A 25,923-nucleotide genomic window follows, 5' to 3' on the forward strand; every position below is an offset into this window, starting at 1 on the left:
GGGACCATCTAAACACATCTTGATGTCTTTCTGCGAAGATGAACAACACTCATCTGAACAGCTGAAAACGGCATGTTCGGCAGAAATGCATCTATCTGCAAAAGATTTGGAAAGTGGGGAATTCCAGCACATATTTCTTGACTGGAAATGCACCACTGCATCTTATACACAAAAGAAACACAGTATAGGTACAATCATTAATACTCTCACTTTCCACCAGCTAACACTGGGACAGCATCGCACAGGCTATGAGCGCTGACAGTTTATAAATAAGTGCTTCTCATAAACCACGCGGTGGAAGCGAGTGCTGACCTGGACGTTTGATGACAATAACCATCTCCTCTCCAGCTTGCTGCTTTCGCCCCGTATTTTCATGTCTCACACACACATCCCATCCCATCCATTCAACTTGCCACTAGGGGGCGCTCTACAAGGCATCACTGCTATAGAGAGGGATCCCCCAATCATCACATCAGTCTATTCAAGGGGAAGATCCTTTTCACAGAGACTGGATGAGTCTTGGAAGAAGTTAAGCCCTGAGGGGGACAACATTTCCCGCAGACAACTTTTCCCTCTCCACAGATTATTTCCTTGAAAGAGTACGAAAAATAAGGGAGCCCAAAATTGGATCCTCCTCGCGAGTGTCTCTCAGCCCCGGTACGTGCAAGAATGACAGCACTTGATTCCATAGAAGCGGTGCGAGCAGACGTTGTGTTGCGGTACCAGGTAACACCAGCTGTACTCATCACGACATAGCGGGTACGAGTCTGCTGTAAAACCAACAAGAAAAAAAGCTGTTAAGCCACTGTCCCATCAAGTCTGGGAAGAATCTACTGCAAAAATCATCATCTTTTAATCATGAAAATGAAAACTCTTAATACTACTGTGTGTCTTAGACAAGGGCTAAATGGACCTGATTGAAATCATTAAAGGCACTCAGTCGTGGCGAGTGGTTTGTGCGGCACGGAGACGAACGTAACATGCTGCCTCCCCCATTCTGTATCAAATGTAGTGACCCCGAATGAGAATAGCGCTGGCTAAATGGGTCAGCGAACAACACGCTAACCTACAAGAGCTCTATGCTACAAATCTCCTAACCCAAAATGGCTGTCCGAGCGAGCCACGAGAGCTTCCGAATGGGCGCACACTCTCAGTGCGCATGCGCATGAAGAGAGGCCAAAAGAGCCACGCGTCTTCTGGCCTCTCTCCTCCAATCACCGCAGCTTGCGGTGACAATGTTTGTGTATGATGAGTACACACACACGTGTCTCAGTGGCAGCATTGTCCCACGAGTTTATGGATATAGCACTGAGTCTGGCATTGCGCAATTGCATGCACAAACTTCGGTCGTTCGGAGTTAACGTACAATAAGGGATGGCGATTGGCTGCCTTTAAATTGGACAAAAGTCTCTAAAGAAAAAGATAACACAAAAATGTGCAAATTTAAGAGGGAAATATCACCTCAAATCTTCCAGAGTGTGTTCCCAATTTAACCCTAAAAGGGCCGGGCGTTTTTGGCTCAGACCGGGGGGGGGGGGGGGGGGGGGAGGAAGGATTTCGTCCCCCCCCCCTCCCGAGATCTCAGCCATCGGTGGTGTGATCGCGATGAAATTTTGTATGCGTGAGACCCACGTCATAATCTACAAGATTGTGTTATAAGATTTTTTTGAAACAATCAATTTCTAATTTTAATTAATTATGCAAATTAAGCTCAAGATCATATTTAGCCTAATTAAAAGCATTGAGAGTCTAACTTTTGATCTGTAAATCCGTTTTAGCATATTCAACAATTGTACACCACAAAAACTTCCAAAACTCATTTCAATTCTTATGTATTTTATTGTTTTCAGAATTTCTTATGCATTTCCTTGTTTTTCAACTTTTGTTTTTTCTTTGTTTTCTCACTGGAAATTGTCACTGACCACTTTTCTACCATAATTAGCACAAAATTAATCAATGAAAGTGATTAATTATAAAACTAATCGGGTTTTTATGACTTTCAAGACAGCGCACTGTTTTCCATAGGAAATGTACACAAAACCACAAAATTGTGCCCATTTTGGGGCAACATTCCGATACAAAAATGGGCGTGGCTTTGCAAAAGTATGCGCAGACGTTGCAGATTTGGTCTCAAAAGTTGCGCGAGACTTGAACAAACAAAGTCAAGAAGCCTCGCAACGAGGCCTTCTCGCGTCACAGAATTATAGCACGAAACGTCGAGGGGGGCGGATATTCAAGGATTTGTTATAAAGTGAGCAATTAAAAGAATATGGTTGCAACTGATTGACAAATTATACTTCAATTTAAATAGATTGTACAAATTGTATGTAACTAAGCACTTTAGTAGTAGCCATTATCAAAAAAATCATGGGCATACACATTTGGGGAGGATTCCAACTAACCATCTCCTGATTACTAGACAGGCAAAATTGCAATATTTGGGGGCAACTAAGAAATGATTCATTCTTATCAATAGATACCAATGCAGACGCCATTACTCATGATTTTAGTACAAAATTTTTTTCCTGTGCTACTTTGAACAAATCATGGCTTGTCCATTCAAAGACCTACCAACATGACATCTTTAATTTCAATCATTGGGAAGGTAGAGAGCTGTCACTCATTGAATGTTTTGTACTCACTGTTGGTCACGGATGGGCAGACGTCTGTGTTACAGTCTACTGTTGTTGACGGTCTTCCGTGCTGCGGACATACCACTCTGTTCATATCCTGGTTACTGCCTCCATCGGCCCTGACACACGTGACTTCTCGAGTCTTCGTGCCTCCATCGCAGGTCGCACTGCACTGTTGTGAAAAGATCATCAAGGTACATAAACATATTAGTGAGACTGAATGAATAACACATTTGTTTGAGAGAGTATAGAGAGTACTGAGTCAGCTTTAGTAAAAGTGAAAAATGATATTATGTTTGCCATTGATTCAAACAAGGTTGTTTTTGCTGTTCTTTTAGATCTGTCAGCCGCATTTGACACGATTGATCATCAAATTTTTCTTTCCCGTTTATATAAACGAACAGGTGTTAGGTCAACAGTTTTGTCCTGGTTTCAGTCATACCTTTTGGGATGGTCTTCTCAAGTTGACATTGCCGGTAATTTGTCAAACCCCACTGTGTTAGAGTTTGGACTTCCCCAGGGATCAATAGTAGGACCCATAGGATACTCAATTTATACTCTTCCAGTTGGCGAGATAGCCCAACATTATGATGTTAATTATCATTTTTATGCTGATGATATACAGTTATATATTTCTTATGACCCGAAGACTCCAGGAGCTTCTTTTAATGCCATCACTAAACTTGAAATGTGTATTTTAGATATTAAGAAATGGATGGTAGCAAATAAGTTGAAACTGAATGATTCGAAGACTGAGTTTTTTGTAGCAGCTTCAGCCCACAATCTGCGCGGTCTTTCAAACATTCAGCTCAATGTTGGTTGCACACTAATTAGCCCCTCAGAAACAATAAGAAATCTTGGTGTTATTTTTGATTGTCGAATGTCAATGTCTCAACATATTTCTCAAATTTGTAGTACTGTTACGTTTTATTTAAGAAATATTGCTAGGATTAGGAGATTTATTGATCAATCTGCATGTCATAACGCAGTGCGTTCTTTAGTTCTATCCCGTATAGATTATTGTAACGGGCTTCTCTCTTCCATTCCTTCAACTCAACTGGATCGTGTGCAGCGACTTCAAAATTGGGCAGCCCGATTAGTGTTTCAGGTTTCTAGGGACTACCCATCTCAGCCACTTCTGAAGTCGTTGCACTGGCTTCCTTTGAAGCAACGGATAATTTTCAAATTAGTTTTGTTTGTTTATAAAATCCTTAACGATCAAGCTCCGAAATATCTAGACGCCTGTTTGACTTTATATACACCTACTAGAAATTTGAGGTCATCTAGTGATCCGCTTCGTCTCACATACTCTGTTACTCGCACCTTAGCCGGTGATAGGACATTTACTGTGTCTGCTTCAAAGCACTGGAACAATTTACCACTTACCGTTAGACAGTCTCCATCAGTCAGTGTGTTCAAAAAAGCCTTGAAAACACATCTTTTCAGTAGCAACTAGTTCGTAGCTGTATATATAACATTTATCCAATTATACATACTGTCGTACATGTTTTGAATTGATTGTAAGCGCTTTGGGCCTTGTGGGAAAAGCGCACTATAAATAATAGTAATAGTAATAGTAATAGTAATAGTATAAAAATTACATAATATACAGGAATTATATGTATATACCAGTAAATGCCATTTTCAATGGTTTTACAGTAAGGTTATAAATTTGAGAAAAATCAGATCTTTTCAATGAATCTGCATTCATTACATAACAAGAAATATTTTTCAAGATATTCTTCAAATCATCACATACATTCTAATTATTTTCTTTGTTGTTTTACAAGCTTTTCTGTCAAATATCTGAAGTTGACAAAAATTGATATATCAGTTTTTGCATTTTAACTCATCATATATGTGTGAATATATACATGCGTTAGAAAAGAAAGTCGAAAGATTTAATCCTGGGAGAACTATTGCAACTTGATAAAGATTATGTAAAAATGTTTGGTTCCTCTTACAAGTACACAGTGTGTACTCATGTTGTAAGCGTACATTTGAACATCAGAATGATCTTAACAATTTTTCAACAATCTATTGAGGCTTGCAGCTTGAAATGTCTCTGAATATATATCAATTAAAACTGCTTGGAACTGCCTTTGTAAATAAAACAACTAGAATGTCAAGAGCTGAAGATCAGAAAGAATAAATCAGGTAGCCATATTATCTATGGTCAGTGAACAAAACTTTGTGTGTGTTACACAAGCACATCTAACCCTGTGGAGATTCTTTGTATAGGTTCTTATTTATACAATGTATGTTTGTCTGGTTTTGTTTTATTCAAAATACCTGAGACCACTCTCCAGTCTGCCATTGACCTCTGACCTCTCGGGTGCAGGATTGAAGGTTGCAGGGTTTGGTGAGAGACAAAACTGGTCTGCTGAGATGCTGGCAACGTTCCTCCGGCAGCTCCCGGTACTGGCCCTGGTCATCCAAGTGACTGCACTTCATTATTCGCAGCCGCTTGCCCAAACCGCATGACCGGGAGCACTGGATGGTGAATGCATGAGCAAGAAAATATTTCACATATTGACTTGATTTGATTTGATTTGATTTATTCTCTGTATGCCATTTACTTTGCAAGTATACATTAATTCTCTGCAATTTCATTAACATTGTACAAAATAATAACAGTAATAACAGTAATATGACTATTTTCAACAATTATCGTCAAATATATACATCTGTAAATTATAATCACATGAGCTACATCTTAACCCTAACTAGGCCGGGGGGGCCTCCGAGGTCCCCCCCCCCCTGACGTTCCGCGCGATGTATCGCAATCGCAAAAAGCTATCGCCGCGACGTTTCATGACTTTTTTCTTTCGAGTCTCCCGCATCTTTTGACACCAAATTTGCGACACCCGGGCACGCGGTTCCGAAGTTACGCATAAATATGTACATGCATGTCAGACCAAAAATTGCTCAAAAACGTTAATTCGTGTACAATTTCAATGCAAACTGTGCTTACTGGCAAATTTCATAAAAGCAGGATTATTTTGGTGTTTTATTGATTAAAATCAATGAATAACATATTTTCTTGTTCGGAGCGATGTCGCGGACAAATTTCATGGAAAAAACAATGAAAAACATAAAGTCGAAAAAACAAAGAAATAGATGAGAAACTCAAAAAACACTAAAATACTTAAGAATTTTGTATGATATCACAATCTTTTTTATTACATTTGCTAAGGACACTAAAAAGAATATTTACACAAAAAATGGGCCTGTTTTGAGCTTTTTTTTGTGATTTATGCCAAATAGTCTGATTTTATGCATCATCATGCATAAATTAGCATAATTTAGCATAAATTATGATTTCTTTTTAAAATTAACTTCATGGTATTTTAGATTACATCATAGGCAATGTGTGTGCCAATTTTCGTCGCGATCGCGCGGTCGACGGCCGAGATCTGGAGGGGGGGCCTGGGAGGCCCCCCCCCGGCTCTATCAACTACCAAAATAGCCCGGCCTAGTTAGGGTTAATTTGCATACAGAACGATTGCCAAGAATAAGCACAAAGCTTGACTGTTTGGTGACCGATAGTGAATAACATTAATACAATGAAGAAAAACAATAAACATATGCTTCTAAACTATTCAAAACTAGACAATGAAAACATTTGATATATTATGTGACTGTATAGTTGGACCGTCACTGCAGATTCTTTGAAAGGGTCATGTTGCATATGTGTGAAACACCAACAATCAGGGATATAACTAATGCTGCAATAGGTAATTCCATTGTTTCCCCAGAAATGGCATGAAACATATTGAAAGCAATAAACATTTGTCCATAAGGAACTCTGCAAACATCCACAGACAAATCCAATAATTTGTTTAGATGTATTTATCAAAGAGGAAATTGAATATATCTCAGCTCTTCACCATCATGCTTTAAAGAGAAAGGCAATAATTAAATGGGATATTAAAATGAAGTTATAAAGCAAAATTACTATGCCTTTCTACAGATAGGCTTTTTTATTTTGTATTTTTTTCTATGTACATTACAATATCTTTCTCAGGTCACAAAACATTGTTTATTCGGCATGATATATAAATATAATATATATATATATATGTGTGTTCCAAAGTGCATCCCGACGCAAGAAAGCTTAGTTGTGGAATATGGAATATCGATTATCAGAGCGGCTGAAAGTGAATGAGTGAGTATGCTGAGAACTCATTAAAGATCTGATGTGTGTGTATATATATATATATATATATATATATATATATATATATATACAACCAATAAAAGCAGATTCTGGCTCATTGAAATCAGTAATGACATCCAGTTCATGCAGGTAATGTCAAAGAATATGAAATAATACTTTGAAAACCTTGTACAGGGGAAAAAAAAATATATATATACATCTATATATATAAGACCACCATGGTAAGAGACCCACAGCCCAACTTTAGTATCTTTCTTTAGTATCTTTAGTATCTATCTAATAATGCCATCAACTTTTCACAGTCACAAGTGTAGGTTGTCAAATGTACAAACTGAAGAGTTTGATTGCAAAATGACTTAACTCCATTCTTACAATTTGAGGCATTTGCCATTAAAGCTGCTAAAAAAACAAAGAAAATGATCAGAAGATATAATATATTTGTCATCATAACTTCTAGAATATTCCTTGTTATGTAACAAGTGAAGTTTCACTGGACAGGTTTTATTTTGCTCCTTATGATAATGGATTTAGCTAAATGTGTTCAAAAAGTGGCTCATGAGCTGTTTTGCAATCAAACTCAACTGGACATTAGCCTTGGGTGACTGCACTATCTAAGCTTTCAAAGTGAAAAAATCTGAATGAGATTGTGATGTTCCAAATTTGTTCGATACAAATGACTATTGGACTCTGTTGGCAAAAGTATCGTTGCTCCAAGATCTAATGTTAACACTCAGAGATATCTTATATGACAGATTCTGATTGGTTTTAGGACAGATCTTGATTGCCTTTAATGTCAATATTTGTGTTGCTAGAACTTTGTAGAGAAACCAAACTGTATGCTCTATTTTTGTCTCTGTGATTTATTTATGTTTCTTTCTAAGTTCATGTAATGTTTCAATGCTTTGATTCTGATCATTTCATCTGGTGATTTATCTTGGGTGAGTTTTTGTCCATTAATGTTGCACAAAGCAAAACCGTCCTTCGGGCTTACTTATTTATTTTGCAGAAAGGATCATGACCCGAAATATGGGGGAAAATTCCTTCAGCCCACTGGAACATTATATGGTGCAATCACATGGTATTCAGAAAGTTGATCCATTCATTGTTTAAGAATCTATTTCACCATACCCTTGCAATCAGACAAACCATGAATTTTGGGGTTTTACAGCCTATGCATTTAAAATGTGAATGTGAGCTCGATGATGTAAAATTATCTGCTTCTAAAAGCAAATGGATTGAACTTGGACATTGTGATCTTGAGAAAGATCACAATCTCCAAGATTACACTTCGTGTTCATCCAAATCATCATCTAATGTTTTAATAGTATTACAAAATGACAGAGTATTTGGAATCGGTATATCTCTCACTAGGCTAAACTCCTAATTTGACACTGACTACAACTGATTTGAAATGACACCTTCAATATGAACTGATACCACTCATCCTATGATTTCTGAGGTTCTACAAGTCTCATCTAAAAGAAATTCCATCTTCACACTGTCATACGAGACATCGCCATAGCAACCATCGAGTCCTCAAGTTATGAAGCTGCAATTGATGCTCCTTGAGAGAATGGATAGACACATATCTGATCCTTCTATGAATACCAAACAGGTTTCATTTCAATATGAAGGAAACAATAGAGTTCAGTGTGTTGGTCTGAAAAACGTGGTGTAATATCAAATTTGTACAAATCGAAATCTATATAACTGTACCTATTAGCTTAGTTAAAATGAAATTGTTATTTTCATGATATGATATCTACATCAGAAAGCTTGAATATCCATGACTAACTTTCATTTTCATCCAAAGCTGTGATTATAATACTGTGCATAATGAAGAACTATCAGAAATCTCTATATCTCTGCTACCTTGTTTTGATTTTCAGAAACAACTTGAAATGCATTCTGAAAGTGGAGACCTTTGCCAAGCAGCTAATTTCCACCACTGATATTCTTCTTCCATAGAGATCAGTGATTTCCACCCATACATATGCATGCTGAAAATCTCCCAATTTCCCAATATAGAAGCCTGTGTTACATCATAAACCCTCAGCTGCACAGGGCACCTCGCTCTACCAGAAACTAGAGCACGCGTATGTAAACCTAAAAAATGCGCAGCTTGAACTCCCAAGTTCATTGACCCTACCTGCCAAAATATTAAAATTCTTCATAAAATCCACAAAAATTTCCAGATCACAACCAAAATTTAATGATCTGTTTTTTGTATCATTCTCAACCTTTCCTGTAGGTTTCATCTAAATCCGTGCACAGCTTTTTGAGTTATTTTGCACACAGATAAACAAACAAACAAACCAACGGTAATGAAAACATAACCTCCTCCCTTGGCGGAGGAAATAAGTTGCCAAGGCTGTGATTTACATACAGGAATCTCTATTGGCTGTAGGTTACTTTGCTGGAGCATAAAGACATTATGGATGCCTGATGCAAAGACAATATTTAACATACTGACAAATACAAAGAGAGGTAAAACTGAGGTAAACAATGGGAGTTTGTTGTACAGGGTTATCTTCTGAAGATATGAAGTTTTGGGTACATTTCCTTTTATCTGTGTGTGCTTGAGTTGCTTTCAGTCCTTGCATAAATGTTGCTACAAGTCATGGCAAACAGATTGTGTGTGTGTGTGTGTGTGTTGCAAGTTGGGAGTAATAGTATATATGAGAATATTTTCTTCCCACAAGAGGTAAGGTAGGTAAAAACACTGGAAGCAAAAGTACACACTTTACAACAGACGTACAGGAGCAAATTTTGTGAAATAATTGCCTGCTTTTCTTTTTGACAGAAGAGTAAGTGCTTCTCATAACAGACTACAGCAGTTCACAAGTTTGCACAACATCACATTACATTTATAGGCAAGATATATGTCAGGAAATTTTGCGGGGACTGTCCAACTTGTTCCCAGTTTGCATTTTGTTTGCGGGGTACGATAAAGAGAGAATCAGAGAGCAACAGAGGGAAGAACACTAGAGAACGTAAGCTTGACCGCACCTCGCTCCACGCCGATATAAACCACTGGACTTTGAGAGGGCATTCATCCAGACTGCAGGGTTGGCGCGTGTGGGGCTGGACGGAGCCGCGGCAACGGCTGGAGGACTCACGGTGGTACTCGCCCGAACCAGTCTGGGAGACACAAGACACCATGCGTGTCTGATACCCATCACCGCAGGTGCGGGAACACTGTTTTTTTTTATGGGGGGGAACCGGGGTTGGTTGGGAGGGGCCATTGAGAAAGGGAGGAGGAGGAGGAGGAGAAAGAGGAGGAGGAAAGGCAAAAGATGAAGAGAAGAAACAGGTGGATCAGAGAAGGTGCTCACAGAGTGGACATTATCAGAATTATTGATTTCGTGAGAAAAATATGAGGTCATGGGGCAAATTTGCATTGCAGTAGGAGGAGGTGATGGAGGAACCAGGAATGTTTGACACACGAAAGGATGAATGTTGTCAGAGGGAAGATAACATTGAAGATCGCGATATGTGCAGAAAGGTCAACGTTTTTGCCACCGTTGGAACACACAAGACAAAGGAATATGGGATCAGCAAAGGGAAGACGGCACAGCATCAGCCACGTGAAAGTTTGTTGTGACAAAGACCAGACAGAAGACAGGTACCACAAGATCAACAGCAGAACAAACAGACACATCAAGTACACACACGGTCAGTGGCAGGTTTTATGAATGGGAAATAGGAAATCCATGTACATGTCAATGTCACACAATCCCAGAAAGGATGACAAAACACAGTACACACAGGACAGAATTATGGAGAAGGGCAGTCATGCAGGCATTTACACAGATTGCAGGAATACATTTGCAAATAATCCATAGATAACATAGGATCAAAAATGTTTGGTAAGTGTTGGGATAAGTTTTTCAGATTTTGTGTTCCATTTGATTCAGCATACATTTATTTAGACAGACGTAATTTGCAGAGCGGCATTTCAGTCAAGGAAGAGATGTTCCATTTTGTTTTTGTGACAGAGGTTCATAAAATAAGTTCATCAGTGGGTGATGTTCATGATTAGTTGACCACAAACACATTAGCAGGGAAAGGGTAAAGGAAGAGGCCATATTTGGACATAGGAGAGAGGGGAAAAAGAGACAAAAATTCCAGATGAAGATTTCAACAATGTTGCAACTCATGCACATGATAATATACATGTATTTGATGGCAACCACATTCTGGAGCACACATGCAAGATTTATCCCTTGTTCAACATCGCTTGCTAGTGCAAAGATGCAACAGAAGAATGAACAGTTCATGAAACTCATTTCTTGCTGCCATTTCCCTTCAAAATTTGTTTTCATTCAATTTTCTGTTAGTCAAAAATTATGACATTTGGATACATATACACAGATATTGGGCTTAGATTATAGAAGTGCTCTTTCACCTGCTGAAAATAGAACCCTCTTTGTTAAAATGGTTTTACAGTTGAATAGTGTTTTAAGTATAACAGCAAGCTAGAACTTGTTCTTACAGCAGCCATAATCACTGTGTTCACACTAGTCACCGTTCTCTATCAATTTCTCTGTAAGAACACTCCAGGAACGAGCCTTTCCTGTCAAGAAGCCTGTCCAGAACTCGTTTAAGGTTCGGGATAACTCTGAGGGAGAGAGTAATGTGGTTTTATTGCATTGGGGAGACCCAAAGAAATATACAATTTTTTGCTGGACTGTCTGCATGAGTTCAGAGAAAAGTGTGAACACAGGGATGAATTGCTGTAGTCCCATATACATATTGTATATACAGGTCCACATAGGAGAGCAGAAATCATGCATTACCAACCAGCATATATTTGACAGAAGCAAGGAAAAGCTAGCGTATTGTACTTGCAAAGTTTTGGCTGACGACATCAGGCTTTGCTGATACATTTCAGAAAGAAGTCTCTACAACCCATACACAGTCCTCTCTTTGATCTATTCAATGGCAGACACCGCAGACAGTGCAACTGGTTTGTGCAAAAGTTTTCTGACCTTGTGCCTAACTTAAATGGCTATAAAAATTGTCCCAAATCTGTCACCTAATCTCTCATTTTGCACATGCCCTCACAAACTCATTTCACTTTCTTTCAAAACAAATTATTGCTGTGAATTATGAGGATGAAAGCACTTTGGCTAATCAGCACCATGTCCCCTTCATCATCTTTATCAACTCTCCGTTTACCTTCTTTGTCTGGCTACATTCTTTCCTTTCGAGAACCTTTCGAGAACCTTTCTTTGTCTACTGAAGTTTCACAACAGAAAAACACATTTATGCGATATTTTCTCCGACATGTTCGGATTCAACATCATTCTGCCACTCTCTACCATTGTTTGCAGTGTCATCACCAATTGAACATCTCTCTTTTTTTTTGTATTACCATTTTCTTCTTTCTCGATAAAAACAAAACACAAAACAATCTGCCAACTTTTCGATGGTCACCCTACCTCTGACCAGCGTCCAGGCACCCATTTAGGTGGCAGGGCTGCGTGTTGCACGGTCGTGACTTCTCTGGCCTGGGACCGGGGCAGAGACTCCTCTTGACCGATTTGTTCCTTCCTGCGTCAATCTCCTTGATACAGAGCACTCTTCGTTTCTGCCGCCCTCCGCCACATTTCTTGCTACAGGAACGCCAGTCATACACCACCCATCTGTCAGGCAGAAAGACCAAACATATATTTAGTAATTTTTTTTTTTACAGACCAAAATGTAGATACTAATTTTGCACTAGATGGAAAACAGTGTCATTACTGTAATAAGACCTACATGAACTTTCAAGAAGCAGCTAATTGTGGAATAAACAGTAGCATTGATATGAATATTGCATGTTCTTATTCTGAAGTCAGATAATATCAATAATATCCATGCAATTTCTTCATAAGCATACTGTGTCCTGTGGGCATACAAGTCTTACACAACTGTATTTCAGTGAATGATTTGTAAAAGAATGCATGCTTTTTTCTGCATCAATGCAAGTACTATAAATGGTGCCGGGACTGACCTTGCTGGACATGGGTCAGTGTTACACTGAATGACTCTGGACTCTGGTCTGGTGCTGGCATCACAAAATGACTCATCCACCTCCATTCTTCCATTCCTGTAGCATGTCACTTGTTGTGTCTTCACTCCTGAATGAGGACAAGAACATGAGGGGTTAATCTGATATGCCCTGATTGGTTCACGGACACTCACACACTCACACAGACACTGCAAGCTGGGTTTCCACGGTAGGTGGGGTATCTTCTACAACCTCATCAAATCTCTTTCCATGATAACCCCACCTTTCGCTCCTCTCCCCAAACCCAACACCTTACACTTTCCCAGACCAATCCATCCTTCACCACATAACATCACTCTCTACTCCATCACACTTCACTCTGTCTCACCTTCAGTACACCCACATTTCACCCTACCGTCTGCCTGATCCCATCCCAACATCCAATCAAAGTCCATCTTCCAGTGAACATCACGTCATTTTACAACCCTAAACTGAGCACATTTCATCCCAACCTCTTCCACTCCTGCGCTCCACCTAAAGCTCAACCTCATCTTCAACACTTCTGACACCTTTCTCCCTGTGCTACCCTGTCTTTGTTTCATCCTAGATTCATGTTACTCTTTCTTCAAACTTAATCCCCCTTTTCTACATCTCTGCCTTCTATGTAGCTCTGGGTATAACCTAACCTTTTTTCATCTGGGCTGTAACCCCATCCTAACCAAAACAACATCATAACCAGCTCTCTTCTATATCCACTAGAAATTATTTTCCAAGCTTAGTCGGACACAATTCTATTCCAACAGCGTCCTAACAAACACTCTAGTTTTCCCCCATCTCATATTGCATATGTTCAGGTTTTTTTCCCCCCAGCTACCCTCAATCCATTTCCTACAACCAATTCTATATTGCGCCTTCCTAAAACAAGCATCATCCGACCATCACACACTTCCTTGCTAACCAAATGGATGTGGAAAACAAGACGCTGTCTTCTCGGGTTTCATTCCTAACAGGTCTCAGTATAAGCACTACAGCTTGAGTCCCCCCGGAGTTTGAAAGTCCTTACCTCCAGCACAAGTAGCCGAGCAGCCGGAGTACGTCTCGTTCCATGTGTACCTGTGTGGAGAGGAGGCGGCTGAGGCGTGTGAACCCTGCACGGTGTACTCGTAGTGCACACCTGGATTTTCGCCTTGGAGGAGGATCTGGCCAGAGATAGGAATCAAAAACTTTGAATCACATGTTTCCATGACAACTATAACTTCACAAAGTTTATATTTCTCAAACCATAGCACCAAGCACTTCTAAAAACTCTCTTTCACTCGAAAGTTTTAACAAGCACACACTATTCAGTGCTGATCACGTTTAAATGATCTTTCTTTTCTAACAGTGAAAACCCATTGCCCAAGAAACCTAGCATATCCTGTGAAAAGTCTATGGACATTTTGGAAATTGGCAGGGAACAGGTTAAGGAGGTGACGAACTATAATAGCATGTCCAAAATAAAACCTGCATGAGATGTAATCAATCTTACCTCACTGAAACTATCTATCTCTCATTCTCAAACTGCCAGTAATTTGGTGGTATTCCTTAAGAAAAGACCACGCACTGGTCATAAAAAGCTGTAAATATAGCAGCTATGTACTTAAACTCAACAATAATGACATCGACCCATGGTATATATCTAAGTTTAGCATCAGGCTCTGTATCAGAGAGAATTTGCATTGAGGACCAGATAGGAACAAACACTCTACAAATGATATAGGGATAGAATCGTATGAAATTTCAAGAAGTCTACAGAGGATTCTCAATAAAGCAACCTCAGAAAGATCCGAGGTATTCCCTTTGAGATAGGATGCTGCTACAAAGTCCCATCATCCGTTTTTCAACTCTCACCTCAACAATCAGCTCTTCCGAGGTCGGGCCTCTGGCCGAGAGGTATTCGGGCTTCTTGTACGGTCTGCGGTACTCAAACAAAGTACCGGCCAGTTTGAAGTTCCCAGGCCAGTCCACCGTCCAGCCACCGGTCAAGTAGTAGGTGTATCGATTGTTCCGGAGAGCCAGGTAGGAGTCAGAGGATGCGAGCTCTTCCACGTGGATCTGACGGGCTCCCCGCGGAATGCGGACTACCTCGTAGTAATCTGCAAAGATGAAGTCATATGATAATCAATGCTGTGTGAGAGAAGTGAGGACTCCCAAAATGTAAGTAGATCTTGATCTTCCTTGAAATGAAACTAAAACAGATATGTTATTAATGCATCCACTATGAATGGAATGTCTTCTTTAAAACCAAATATATTAAGAGGTATTGAAAGTGATACCCCACACCATTTTGATTCCTGTACAAAAAAAAAAAATGAACTCTGGAACCAACAGTAGTTAAGGCTAATTAATCTGGCCTGAAGCAGGCTTATTACATGTATCTCACAGATTGCAATCTACCACTGGAATGTGTGCATCATTACACATTCATGTAACACCTGCTCTTGATAACCATCTTTCCTCAGTGAATCTCGCCTGACGTAGTCTAAGCAACAAGAGTTCACTGGCTGGTTTGACATCTATATATTCATTTCTGGATGACACTTCTCAACGTGAGAGGAGTGTTGAGGGGGAGCGATGATAGGAGATATCTATTACAAAGATGGAGGTGATTGCAGTGGTTGCCATGGAAACTGATTAACCTTGAGGCCCTGCTTAATCAGACAGGCCAACCCCAGTCACCCAGGAATGTATGGCCGAGTGCAGGGAGGAAGCACAAAATTAGCATGTCACACCAAACATCTCGGAGGGTTGTTGAAACACACGTAGGAAGGCGGTGCGGAGTATTTTTCCTGTCTCTGATCTCCTGAAGCCAGCCTAATTCATTAATCTGACGACCCCAATTACATTTCCGCCACAGGCTCTCCTAAAAAGGTTCAACAGTGTGAAGACAGGAATCACGGTGCGGACTCCCACATGGCTATTGATTGTGACAAAACCACACAAAACATAGCCATTTTTCCTTGATCTGGGAGAAAAATTCTCTTTCTCACACACGTTTATGATACATCTGTTTCCCTGGTGTTGGTGCTAGACTGTACAAGTGCCTGAAACAGCTACATCCTGTGTGAACTTATTTTAAACGAATCTAATCATTATTCTCTCATTTTCATTGAGAATTAAATTTTGTTTACAGTTACCAAGTTGAACACAGTGTGGAGGTTTTTGCATGGCAGACCGACATTGAATGAAGCAAACACATTCTGAAGACGGCCCAATGCTAAGAGGAAATCTGACATAGACACAGAATAGATAATGGATAAATCCTACACAAATTATCTCATATTTGCAGTCAAAATATCCAGTGGCAATAACATAAAACAATGTAGATATATATTTTCAACTGTTTTTCTGTATAGTTCCACGTAAAATATACATTCCATTTGCAACAGCAATCTGGTTACTACAGCACACTAATTCTGCTTCAGGTTTCATTATAAAATTTCTTGGCAATTATTATATTGCAGGCACCAATCATCCAAAATAATTCTCTGGTAAGATGTTTCAAATACTTTTGGAGAGGGTTTTAATGAAATTTGTGTGGGTCTTTCATTTCCTCATGCCGCAGCAGGAACTTACTCTGAACATATCAGTCCTTTACCATTAAATTCCAAATTAATGTTCTGGTAAGATGTTTCCAACAATCTTGGACTGTGATTTATCATAATTTGTGTAGCTCTTTCATATCCTCACACCAGAGTAGGAATACACTCTGCAGAGCAGTTTTTAGCCATTAATTTCTGAAATGATATCTTTTTCTTTTTCTAACACAATCTCCAAAGAGAAATTCTTTTCTGACATTATATTGTTTTTTACTAAAACAGAAAATAAGAGAAATAGATCAGTGAAAATTTGGGGGAAAAAAAATTGGACATGTAAAAAAAAAGTTATGAGTTGTACAAGTTTAGAGAGTAAGACAAATTGGCAACTCTGTGTGATCTATGTGTTTAATAGCTCTGCCATTTGGTTTCTACACAAATATTCACCTATTTCCTTTTTTTTCCCGAGAAATTTTTTTCTTCAGAACTGTTCTTGACATATAAATTAGACTAATATGTTTTTGCGTGTCCTCTTCAGTGAGCACGTTCTGTCTGTGCCCAAGTATTTGAGAAATGTGAATATTTGTGAAAAAGCTGCACACTATCGAGGAAATGGAATTTGAAGTGTAACTGAAGTTGGGCGTCCAGTAAGTTATTTATTTAAAAACAATTACTTCATTAATGAAAACGATACCAACATTCTGAAAACAAAACAGTTTTTAATCTTGGCTGTACATCCTCAACAAGAAATGACATTCTCAAATTTTTACAATAGATTTATTATTATTTAATTTTCACTATTTCAGACAGACCCCTAATATTGCAGTATTTTGGCTTTGACATCTGCATAGCAACTATATCAGGTGTATGATGATGACAGGTTGTAGATATTTTCGCAAATGCTTCCTACATTATCAATCAGTACTGGTTTTAGATTGTATCATGATAAATTCACATCATCTACTGAGTAGAAGACCTATACTAAACCAACCTGGGGACAAAATTAGCAGCAAACCTGTAACGAGGTCAAGTGGGACTATGAGTCAAGGTTTGCACAGCCCTCAGAAGGTTGATGTCACACCACATGAAATTAGTCTTGGCAAAGAAAAAGTGGTATTATACCCCTCCAAAGCTGATTAAAAAGATTTCACTCATTAGCTTGCCTGACTCATCTAAGGCAAGAATTATGGGAGTCATATTAAGACAAGACAAAAAATTCAGGGGAAAAAAATTGTTGTATGGATGGGTCTTGAAGAGGTTTTGCACATGAGAGACAGAAAAAGAATTCTTTGTCCAACTCCGTTCCCTTGGAAACACTTCAACATGCAGTCATTTTTTTAAAGGCCAGCATATAAAAACATGCTAGAGTTTGCACAAGTTTAAATTGCTCCTTCTGAAAAAAAAAAAATCCTCCCACTGTTTCAATATCTGAAGGCTAGACAACTTGTTCCCCAAGTGTTTAGGTGGATGTTACACTGCATCTGAGACCTGACAAGTTCAAATCATTTACTTCCACTTATCAGCTTATTGGTGAAAAGGTTAATGTGTGCTACTTTAACCCTTGCTGCACCAAGGACTTTAGGCAGTGTGTACAATGCTATGGCATTTTCTGTGCCAATCTGAATTCAGAGCACTCAAAGGCTTAAGGAAAATCATCAGCAAAAATTTCACATCTATTCACAGTGCTTGCAGTCAAGGGAATTCTGATATTTTGAGATTATGATAAAAACAGGAAAAAGCAATAGTGACACAAACATTTAATAGCTTAAACAAAGTCTGAAAAGAGAGGTATGGAGGTGTTGAATATATGACAAATATTTCATGAGGTATTTATTTTCACCAGTTTTGTGAGTCGGGTGCTCTTTGTGATTTAAAAAAAAAAAAAAGTGAAAATATCTACTCTGATCTGACATGAATGTGAGTGCATGCATACATATCTCTGTTCATTACTGCACTGCAAAATCATGAATTTAACCACTCGCGAAATTGTTCAAAAGTCCTGATTCGTGAAACGTTAGACCCGCTAAACATATGGCGTATACAGTATAGTATGAGCAGAGAGAAACACTACCAACCATTTAGCTGATGTTGTTCACTGTAGACACCACTGACAAAGTCACAGGTGGAGTTATCCCCCTGACAAACCCCACAGGCATCTGGCTTGGCATTGGATCCCAAGACGTAGTCACAGCCAACCTTCTGCAATGGCAAAAAAAAGGCATGAATGTTGGTGGACAACTTAGCAAGCATTTACTCAGAACAGGAGAGGGCGCCCCTAACATTGCATTTATCACACTACTTTAGCCTTCATAATACAACCTACATAAGAATCTCACCAACTACATGGGAGACTACAGAATACCTGGCTGTGTATGTAGAAACTTGTTCATATCATATTTAGTGAGACACTGTTTCATAAGTTTCACTTACATGTGTTGATTTCCAAATCAATTAAAATCATTGCAAAATGATAACAAGTTCTGAGAGCGCACCTCATCTCCAACAGAGAAGTATTTATTTACTTATATTACTGTGGTATATCTGACGAGTACAAAAAGAGATTAAATATCTATATTCTTGCAGTCTGTTGGACTACCTCTGTTTTTCTAACTACTTGTACATATGCATTCATCCTTTAAACTTGTTAATGGTAGATGATCTGATTAATTGCTATCAATGCATGCATAGCTGCATTCAAAATTCTCTTTGCTCTTTGCAAACCAGTGTGCAAATCCCTTTTGCTATAGGCTGTATGTCTACATCACCAATAACTTAGATGCACCATCATCCTTTGGTCTGAAGTAAAAGTTGGCATCTTAAACTATAGACATCATCCACTTCTGATAGCTCCTAGCAATGATTTCACAAAAACTGATGGAATTTGTAAGCTTTAAAAACTATTTTCCCTTTCCTTAGAAATGATTAGTAAATTGAGATATGGATGGCACTTCACCTCACATCTTCCGTTCACACAAACATTGTTGGATTCCGCGTCGCACCTCGTCCCATCCACCACGCTCCCCGAGAGGGCAAAGTAGAAGTCGAAGCCGTCCGCGATGCAGTACAGCTTGCATGCCTCGTTTTCTGTAGACAGGAAGGAAAGGGCAGAAAAAAAGGAGTGCATGAGAAGAAGATGATGTAGAAATTGAAGATGGGAAGTTTGAGAGTAGCAACGACAAACAAAGAAGCAAAGTATCATTGAAGGAGGGATACAGAGACAAATAATATGTGCATGTGGTCATATTAAACAGGAGGAAATGAAGACGGAAAAAAGGAGAAGCAAAAGAAGAAAGGTTGGAGAAGAAAAAGAGAAAGGAGAAGAAGAGAAATGAATAGAAAGAGGAAGGGAAGGGTAGAGATGAACAAAAAGAAGAGGATGTGTTGGGAGCAAGTTGAATAAAAAAACAACAACAGTAGAATTGAAATAAAAATAGATGAAGGGGAGGACAGATGTAAGCTGTGAATGTTAGCAGGCAACAAAAACCAAACTTTACATGTCATGATTACCTTTGGTACCACCAAGGAAAATGGTATGAGTAAGCACAAAGCTGAAATGTATTCCATGCACAATCTTATAAATTCGTTTGACGGACGGACTTCAAAAATTCCTTTGGCAAGCTTCTTTTTGAGGTCTTCTCATGCCAAAGATCAATCGGTGGCATATGTTTCCTTATTCCCACACCTAAAACACACATCAATCTTCCCCATTAAAAGAAAAAACTTTAAACATCACTATAGCTTGATTAAATATATTTCTTTAACCCAATGTAAAGATTACAAGAAAAGGAAGATGGCAAACAGACATTCAATTAGGCAGCCGTGAAACCTCAACTGCAATAGGAAAATCATGCACACTTGCTTTGTATGGAAATATCACTGAAATGCTATCATATCAAAACAGAATATAACTCATGACAACAATTTGCATACTTAGCATGAATACAGTGTTGCACAAGAGAGTATTTTGTTATTTCAATCTCCTGATGAGGGATCTTGCTCAAATTACAAGACATAAAATGGTTAACCCTTTTGAGGACGAGTCTCAAGTATACTCGGGCAGGTGTCTATGAGGAATGCGTGTTGTAGCAAAATCAGTCCATCCTCACCAGATAAATAAAAAGTTTTTCATGAGAATAAATTAACTTGGTGTGGGGGGGGGGAGGGTAGGGGGTAAGTACTAAAGCTCTTCAGTGTCAAAACTCATACAACACACAAGTGTTCTGCAGCAAAACCCAAGACACTGGAGGAGGTTTCCTTACAGTTCGGTGACCTCTTTAAATGCTGCTACCCACTGTCATGTGACCACCTCACTATGCTTCCTACTGTGCCCGGGCAGTAAGTCAGATGTACACTGTACTACAATGCTCTTCCTTCTTCAAGCACATTTACAGCATCTGTCACATTGTTGGCAAAACAGGCAATTCCCATCTGGCCTCGCTGTTTGCGCCCGGCGGCCGTGTCTTGCTTGGCCCTGCAGTCCAAAGATCGGATCATTGGCCTTACAAGTAGAGCTGACCGGGTGTTGTCATCTCTGATCAGCCCCCACCGAGAGAGAGGCTGAGCAGACAGTGAGGGGAGGAGAAGGGGGGGGGGGTGGAGGGGAACCTTTGGATTGCTGTCTGCTGTCTGCAAAGAGAGCCTGAAATTTGTCAGGTTGCATCATATTTGGCCCGCGAGATACATGGGAATCAGATGTGGAGGAGAGACAGTCGTCTGGAGGAGTGAGACTTTCTCTATGAGTCACCCCGCCCCGGGAATCATCTTGGGAGTGTGGGATGGACCTTAAGACTCTAGCACCGATGATTTCATGTAAACATTGACAAAGTTGATCAATTTTCCCCTACAAGGGAGTCAAACAAAAAGTTTTGTTTTTAATATATTTTTGACTTTTTTTTTTGGGGGGGGGAGGGGAGGAGGCAAAGTTGTTGCTTAACATTCAGACATGAGCAGATAATAATAATAATAAGGGGGCAGCCCATCAAGGATTACAGAACTGTAATTCACCTAAAAAGTGGTTACCCCATGAATGTGAATCACCATTCTGCCTGGCCAAACCAAATTCTATAAAACTTATAATGAGCATGACACTGTGCTTCAAATTTATGAGCGCAAGGTTTGATCAATCAAGTCTATGATTGGTCGTGGGCATTTGTGCAACATGCAGATATGACAAGAAAAAGGAATGAATGAGGGGGTTACCCTTTCAGAATATTGTGGAACTCTAATTCGCTGAAGAGTGGTCACTCTGTGTATGTGAATAACCATCTGCCCAGCCAAACCAAATTTTATAAAGCCTATCAGTATGACAATGACTGTGCTTTACAGTTATGAGAGCAAAGTTTGATCAATCAACTCTATGATTGTTTGAAAGCACAAAGAACGCATCAATTCCCTTAAACTGAATGGGAGGCTGTACCTCGTCACAGCTCACAAAACCATGGAGCTACTAGTAGCTCCATGACGAAACTATAACAGAGACTTCTTTCCAGTCCAACCATCGAGAATCACTCTAAGTCTTTGAGGAGACGGCCAGATCTTGAAATGTTTTTCCTGCCTGAGAGAGAGAGAGAGCAGGCCAGGAAAAAGAGTCTCTGAATCTGTTCTCTCGTGTCCAGTCATGTTCCCTTGTCTGTCAACACATGACTCACGCTATCAAAACAACTCCGGCATCATTTCTCTCCTCACTGCACCCTATATCTTCGTCTTCGAGAAAGTTTTTCGCCCCATTCTCATCCCTACTCTACAAAATCATTCCTTTCTCTGTAACTCTTACAAGTCATCCTTACTACAAATATTTCTTTTCCTCCTTTCTTCCTCTCTCTTTCTACTTTCACTTCATTTTCTGTCCTATATCTGATCCTTCTACATTTACTGCTCTCTGCTCCTTGAGAAATCGAGGAAAACATTGCTTTGTTGGCTTTTGTCATAGAAAGTGTTTGCAAAATGAGGTTACAGAAGAATAATTCTCTGATCTGTATAAAGTTCTCCAATAAACTACAGTTTCTAGTTGTTTGGAATTGATACTATAGGAACAAAAAGCTTAAATCTGTACAGGCAATTCTGTCGCAACTGTATCATTTCTTCCTGTAGCAGCCTAGTTCATGACACTTAGTTACAAATTTGATCAAATTGACACCACATGTGTTGAGTGTGTGTGGTCCGGCTATGATATCACTGAACAGCTTTCACTGTTCTGCATATGTATGCTTTCAACAAGTGATTGCATGTGCCTTGCTACTGGATGCTTCTCTATACTATTAATACAAACACATTTATGTGGTTGAGGATCAAGTTTTCTAACTTCATCAAGGTTAAAGCCCCCCCCCCCCCCCCCCCCCACCCCCGCCCATGGTTTGGAAACAGAAACATAATTGGATCATATCAAGATTTTCTGGACTATGTTTGATGTATCATTTTTCTTCAGTACAGGTATGATAGAAAAGTTATGTTCTTTACAATCTTTCTGATTGCTTCCCAAAACTATAATCAGACTTTTATAGGGATGTATGCACTCAAGAATGGTACCGTTTGTGACTCTCAGATCTGATTGCCAAGACAATACCACCCTGCAGTCAGCAAACAAGGAAGAGGTTGAAAAAAAAAAAAGCTCTTACTGTTGACATGAAGGTATGGCTTCCACTCATAGTAGAATCCCCGGAACGGCCTGCTGTTGTATGCTGAGCACTGCTGGGCACGGAAATCCACCGCATCATTGGGGCATTCCTGTTGTCGTGGTAACCATGAGGAGGGGGGAAAGTGGGGGGACAAACAGGAGAAATTATGCCACACGACCCAAAAAATGAGGCGGAAATAGAGTGGAACGGGAGGAGTCTTGATGTCGCAGGAGGGAATTGGAGCTGTATCACTAACAATTACCTATCATCACCTGCCGTACACTATGAGTGACTGCTACACGTGAGGGAGTTGACAATGAGCTGTCTCCCTCTCGAGTTCAAGGGGGGCATGAGCCGGCCAAGACACCTCTGCCGTAATTGTATCAGCAGTTTGGGGCCAGCCAGTTTGGAAACTTGGGTCAATCTTTGGCAGGTTTCACAGCACTTATCATAAGTGTTTGGAAATTATGTCACTTGTGTTGACAGAAAACCAGTGATTCCCAAGAGTTCACGAAGCCTCAGCCAGTCATTGGAGTCAATGGTGATGTCACTATATATACACTTTCCTCAACATCTCCTCAACTCTTCAAACTGAACTGATTCAGGATACAAATACACTCACAGTTGAAAGGAAAACAAAAGTATTAAAAATGCAAGAGGTTTCACTTGTCAATTTCATAAAAACAATTATCCATAAGCAGGTTACACAAAGTCAAAAAACAATCTTTCTTATATATACTTTATTTCTTGCATGATGTAAAATACTCCCCATGATAAATATTAAACAAGCTATCTTATTATTACAAGTATTCTTAACATATATGTTAAATAATCTCATACTGCAATACAGCCTGTGCTTATGTTTTATGTGAACTACAGCTGTAATCTGACCACTGTTGAATATATTGACTCTAATGTAAGTTTCATGAAACCAAAATGTGATCAGTATATTTACTGTAAGACATGATATGTTCGCGGCACGAAATTTTCGCGAGTTGGAGCCGATGGCCTTTTTCATGGTAAGAAATTTTCGCGAATTGCCACTTGTGTTCAATGCATATAGTGTAGATAAGAAATTTCGCGTGCATTTTAATTTTGCGAATCTTGGTGCTCGCGAAATTCGCGAAATTAAAATGCACGCGAACATTCCTCGCTTTACAGTATGCAAATGCTTTGACAGAAGAAAAAAAAAAAAACATTATCAGCATCAGCAAGTACATCATTATCAGTATCACCTATCATCATCATCACATCATCATCATCATCATCATCATCATCATCATCATCATCATCATCATCATCATCATCATCATCATCATCAATGGTTTCCATGGCTCACTAACCTGAATGCTGCACATGCGATATATCCGGCTGGGACCCTCGCAGTACCTGCCCCCGTTCTGTGGGTGGGGATTGTCGCACTGCCTCTCCTTGAACTGCACCCCGCCCCCACATGTTCGGGAGCACGAGCCAAACTCCCCGTAGTTGGACCAGTTGCCGTGCACCATGGCGGGGCCCAGCTCCCCGCGGTCCACACACTTTCCCTGGATGCACCACATGGTGGCGCCACAGGGGGTGCCGTCGGCCGCCGGAAGGAACTTGGTCTCGCAGCGTCTCTCGCCACGGTGACACCACATGGCCTGGCACAGACTCTGGAATATGTGATGAGGTCTGATACATTAATATTACCATCTGTCAAACCACATGGACATATCTTCACAAGGTTTATAAGAATATCTTAGAGAGACATAGACATATATAACATACATATAATAATATACAAAACATAAACATACGATCATAAATAATGATCAGCGACATAAACATGTTGTTATTCTTTGCTGCCTGTGTATCATTCGCTAAAATGCATGGCGAATTTCACATATATATATATATAATTTCACTCAGTAATACCATAAAACACCTGTTACTTGCTCATGGGGTAATAATCAAATCCAAGTTATTCCTCTTTCCTGCTGATGAACCATCATAACAACATGACAATAATAGTTATTGTAAGGAGCAGGATGACATTCATATGTTAAAAAATTTCAATAAAAATGGGACAGTCCACAACTGGAAAGTCTTAGATTCAATGCTCCTTGATTCAAATATCGTAGGATCTATAATTGGTATGGTAAAACAAATAAGCAATCATATTTGAGTGACGCATGCAGACACTTGCTCGAGCAAGATATAATTATGCCCACGTTATGGCATATTTGATGACTCAAAGAAATAAAAATAACTGAAAGAGAATATTCTGAAAATATTCTTGAGTGTATTTCTGAATAAAGCACAGGAATTGACCTCAAGTGATAGAGCATGAAGGGAGCAGTTGATAGAAGCGGCTGAGATTGTCTTATCAGCTACCTTGACTGACTCAATTAACCTGCCGAGGATGGTTTGATTTCGCTACAACACGCATTTCCCATAGACACCTGCCCGAGAATACTGGGGACTCATCTTCAACGGGTTAAGTACTTCGGACAGGTCTCAGAAGTACACCTTAGGAGGTGTCCCTTCCTATCTATCTATCTATCTATCTATCTATCTATCTATCTATCTATCTATCTCTCTCTCTCTCTCTCTCTCTCTCTCTTTCTTTCTCCTTCCCTCTATTGTTTTTTCTATCTCTGTCTTTCTGTCTGTCTGTCCCTCATGGACAAACACACACACACTCACACACTCAGTCATATTCTCACACACACATATCTTACACTTGATAAGCCATCGACAAGATTAGTGTCATGTTCCTTGGAAAGCACACAATGTTCCGATGTACAGGCAAAGCATTACCTACAGAAAGGACAGTGCCCAATGACGGCAACACTAGCGAACTATTTGCAAGGAGTTCCAAAAAAAATGCCAAGAAGAGCATGGGCTTAACCTGGAATGCTCCTCAAACATTCAGGATGAGGAATAA

At 39.5% G+C, this 25,923-nt stretch overlaps 1 protein-coding gene across 1 annotated transcript in view; it reads right to left on the minus strand.

The window, feature by feature from the left end:
• Positions 1 to 648: 648 nt before the first annotated feature.
• The window catches only part of LOC139725214 (A disintegrin and metalloproteinase with thrombospondin motifs 18-like), a 196,946-nt gene continuing 171,671 nt past the window's right edge, over positions 649 to 25,923 (minus strand). The window contains 13 exon segments of the mRNA XM_071636304.1: positions 649 to 767; positions 2,643 to 2,805; positions 4,926 to 5,126; positions 9,823 to 10,011; positions 12,258 to 12,289; positions 12,292 to 12,461; positions 12,812 to 12,938; positions 13,872 to 14,007; positions 14,699 to 14,943; positions 18,459 to 18,582; positions 19,337 to 19,467; positions 22,998 to 23,106; positions 24,341 to 24,649. Coding sequence (XP_071492405.1) covers positions 649 to 767; positions 2,643 to 2,805; positions 4,926 to 5,126; positions 9,823 to 10,011; positions 12,258 to 12,289; positions 12,292 to 12,461; positions 12,812 to 12,938; positions 13,872 to 14,007; positions 14,699 to 14,943; positions 18,459 to 18,582; positions 19,337 to 19,467; positions 22,998 to 23,106; positions 24,341 to 24,649 — 2,055 coding nt within the window.

The sequence above is a fragment of the Diadema antillarum genome, unplaced genomic scaffold (genome assembly GCF_040938485.1).
Source record: "Diadema antillarum isolate AM-2024a unplaced genomic scaffold, OU_Dant_1.0 seq00000024_RagTag, whole genome shotgun sequence".
Lineage (NCBI taxonomy): Eukaryota > Metazoa > Echinodermata > Echinoidea > Diadematoida > Diadematidae > Diadema > Diadema antillarum.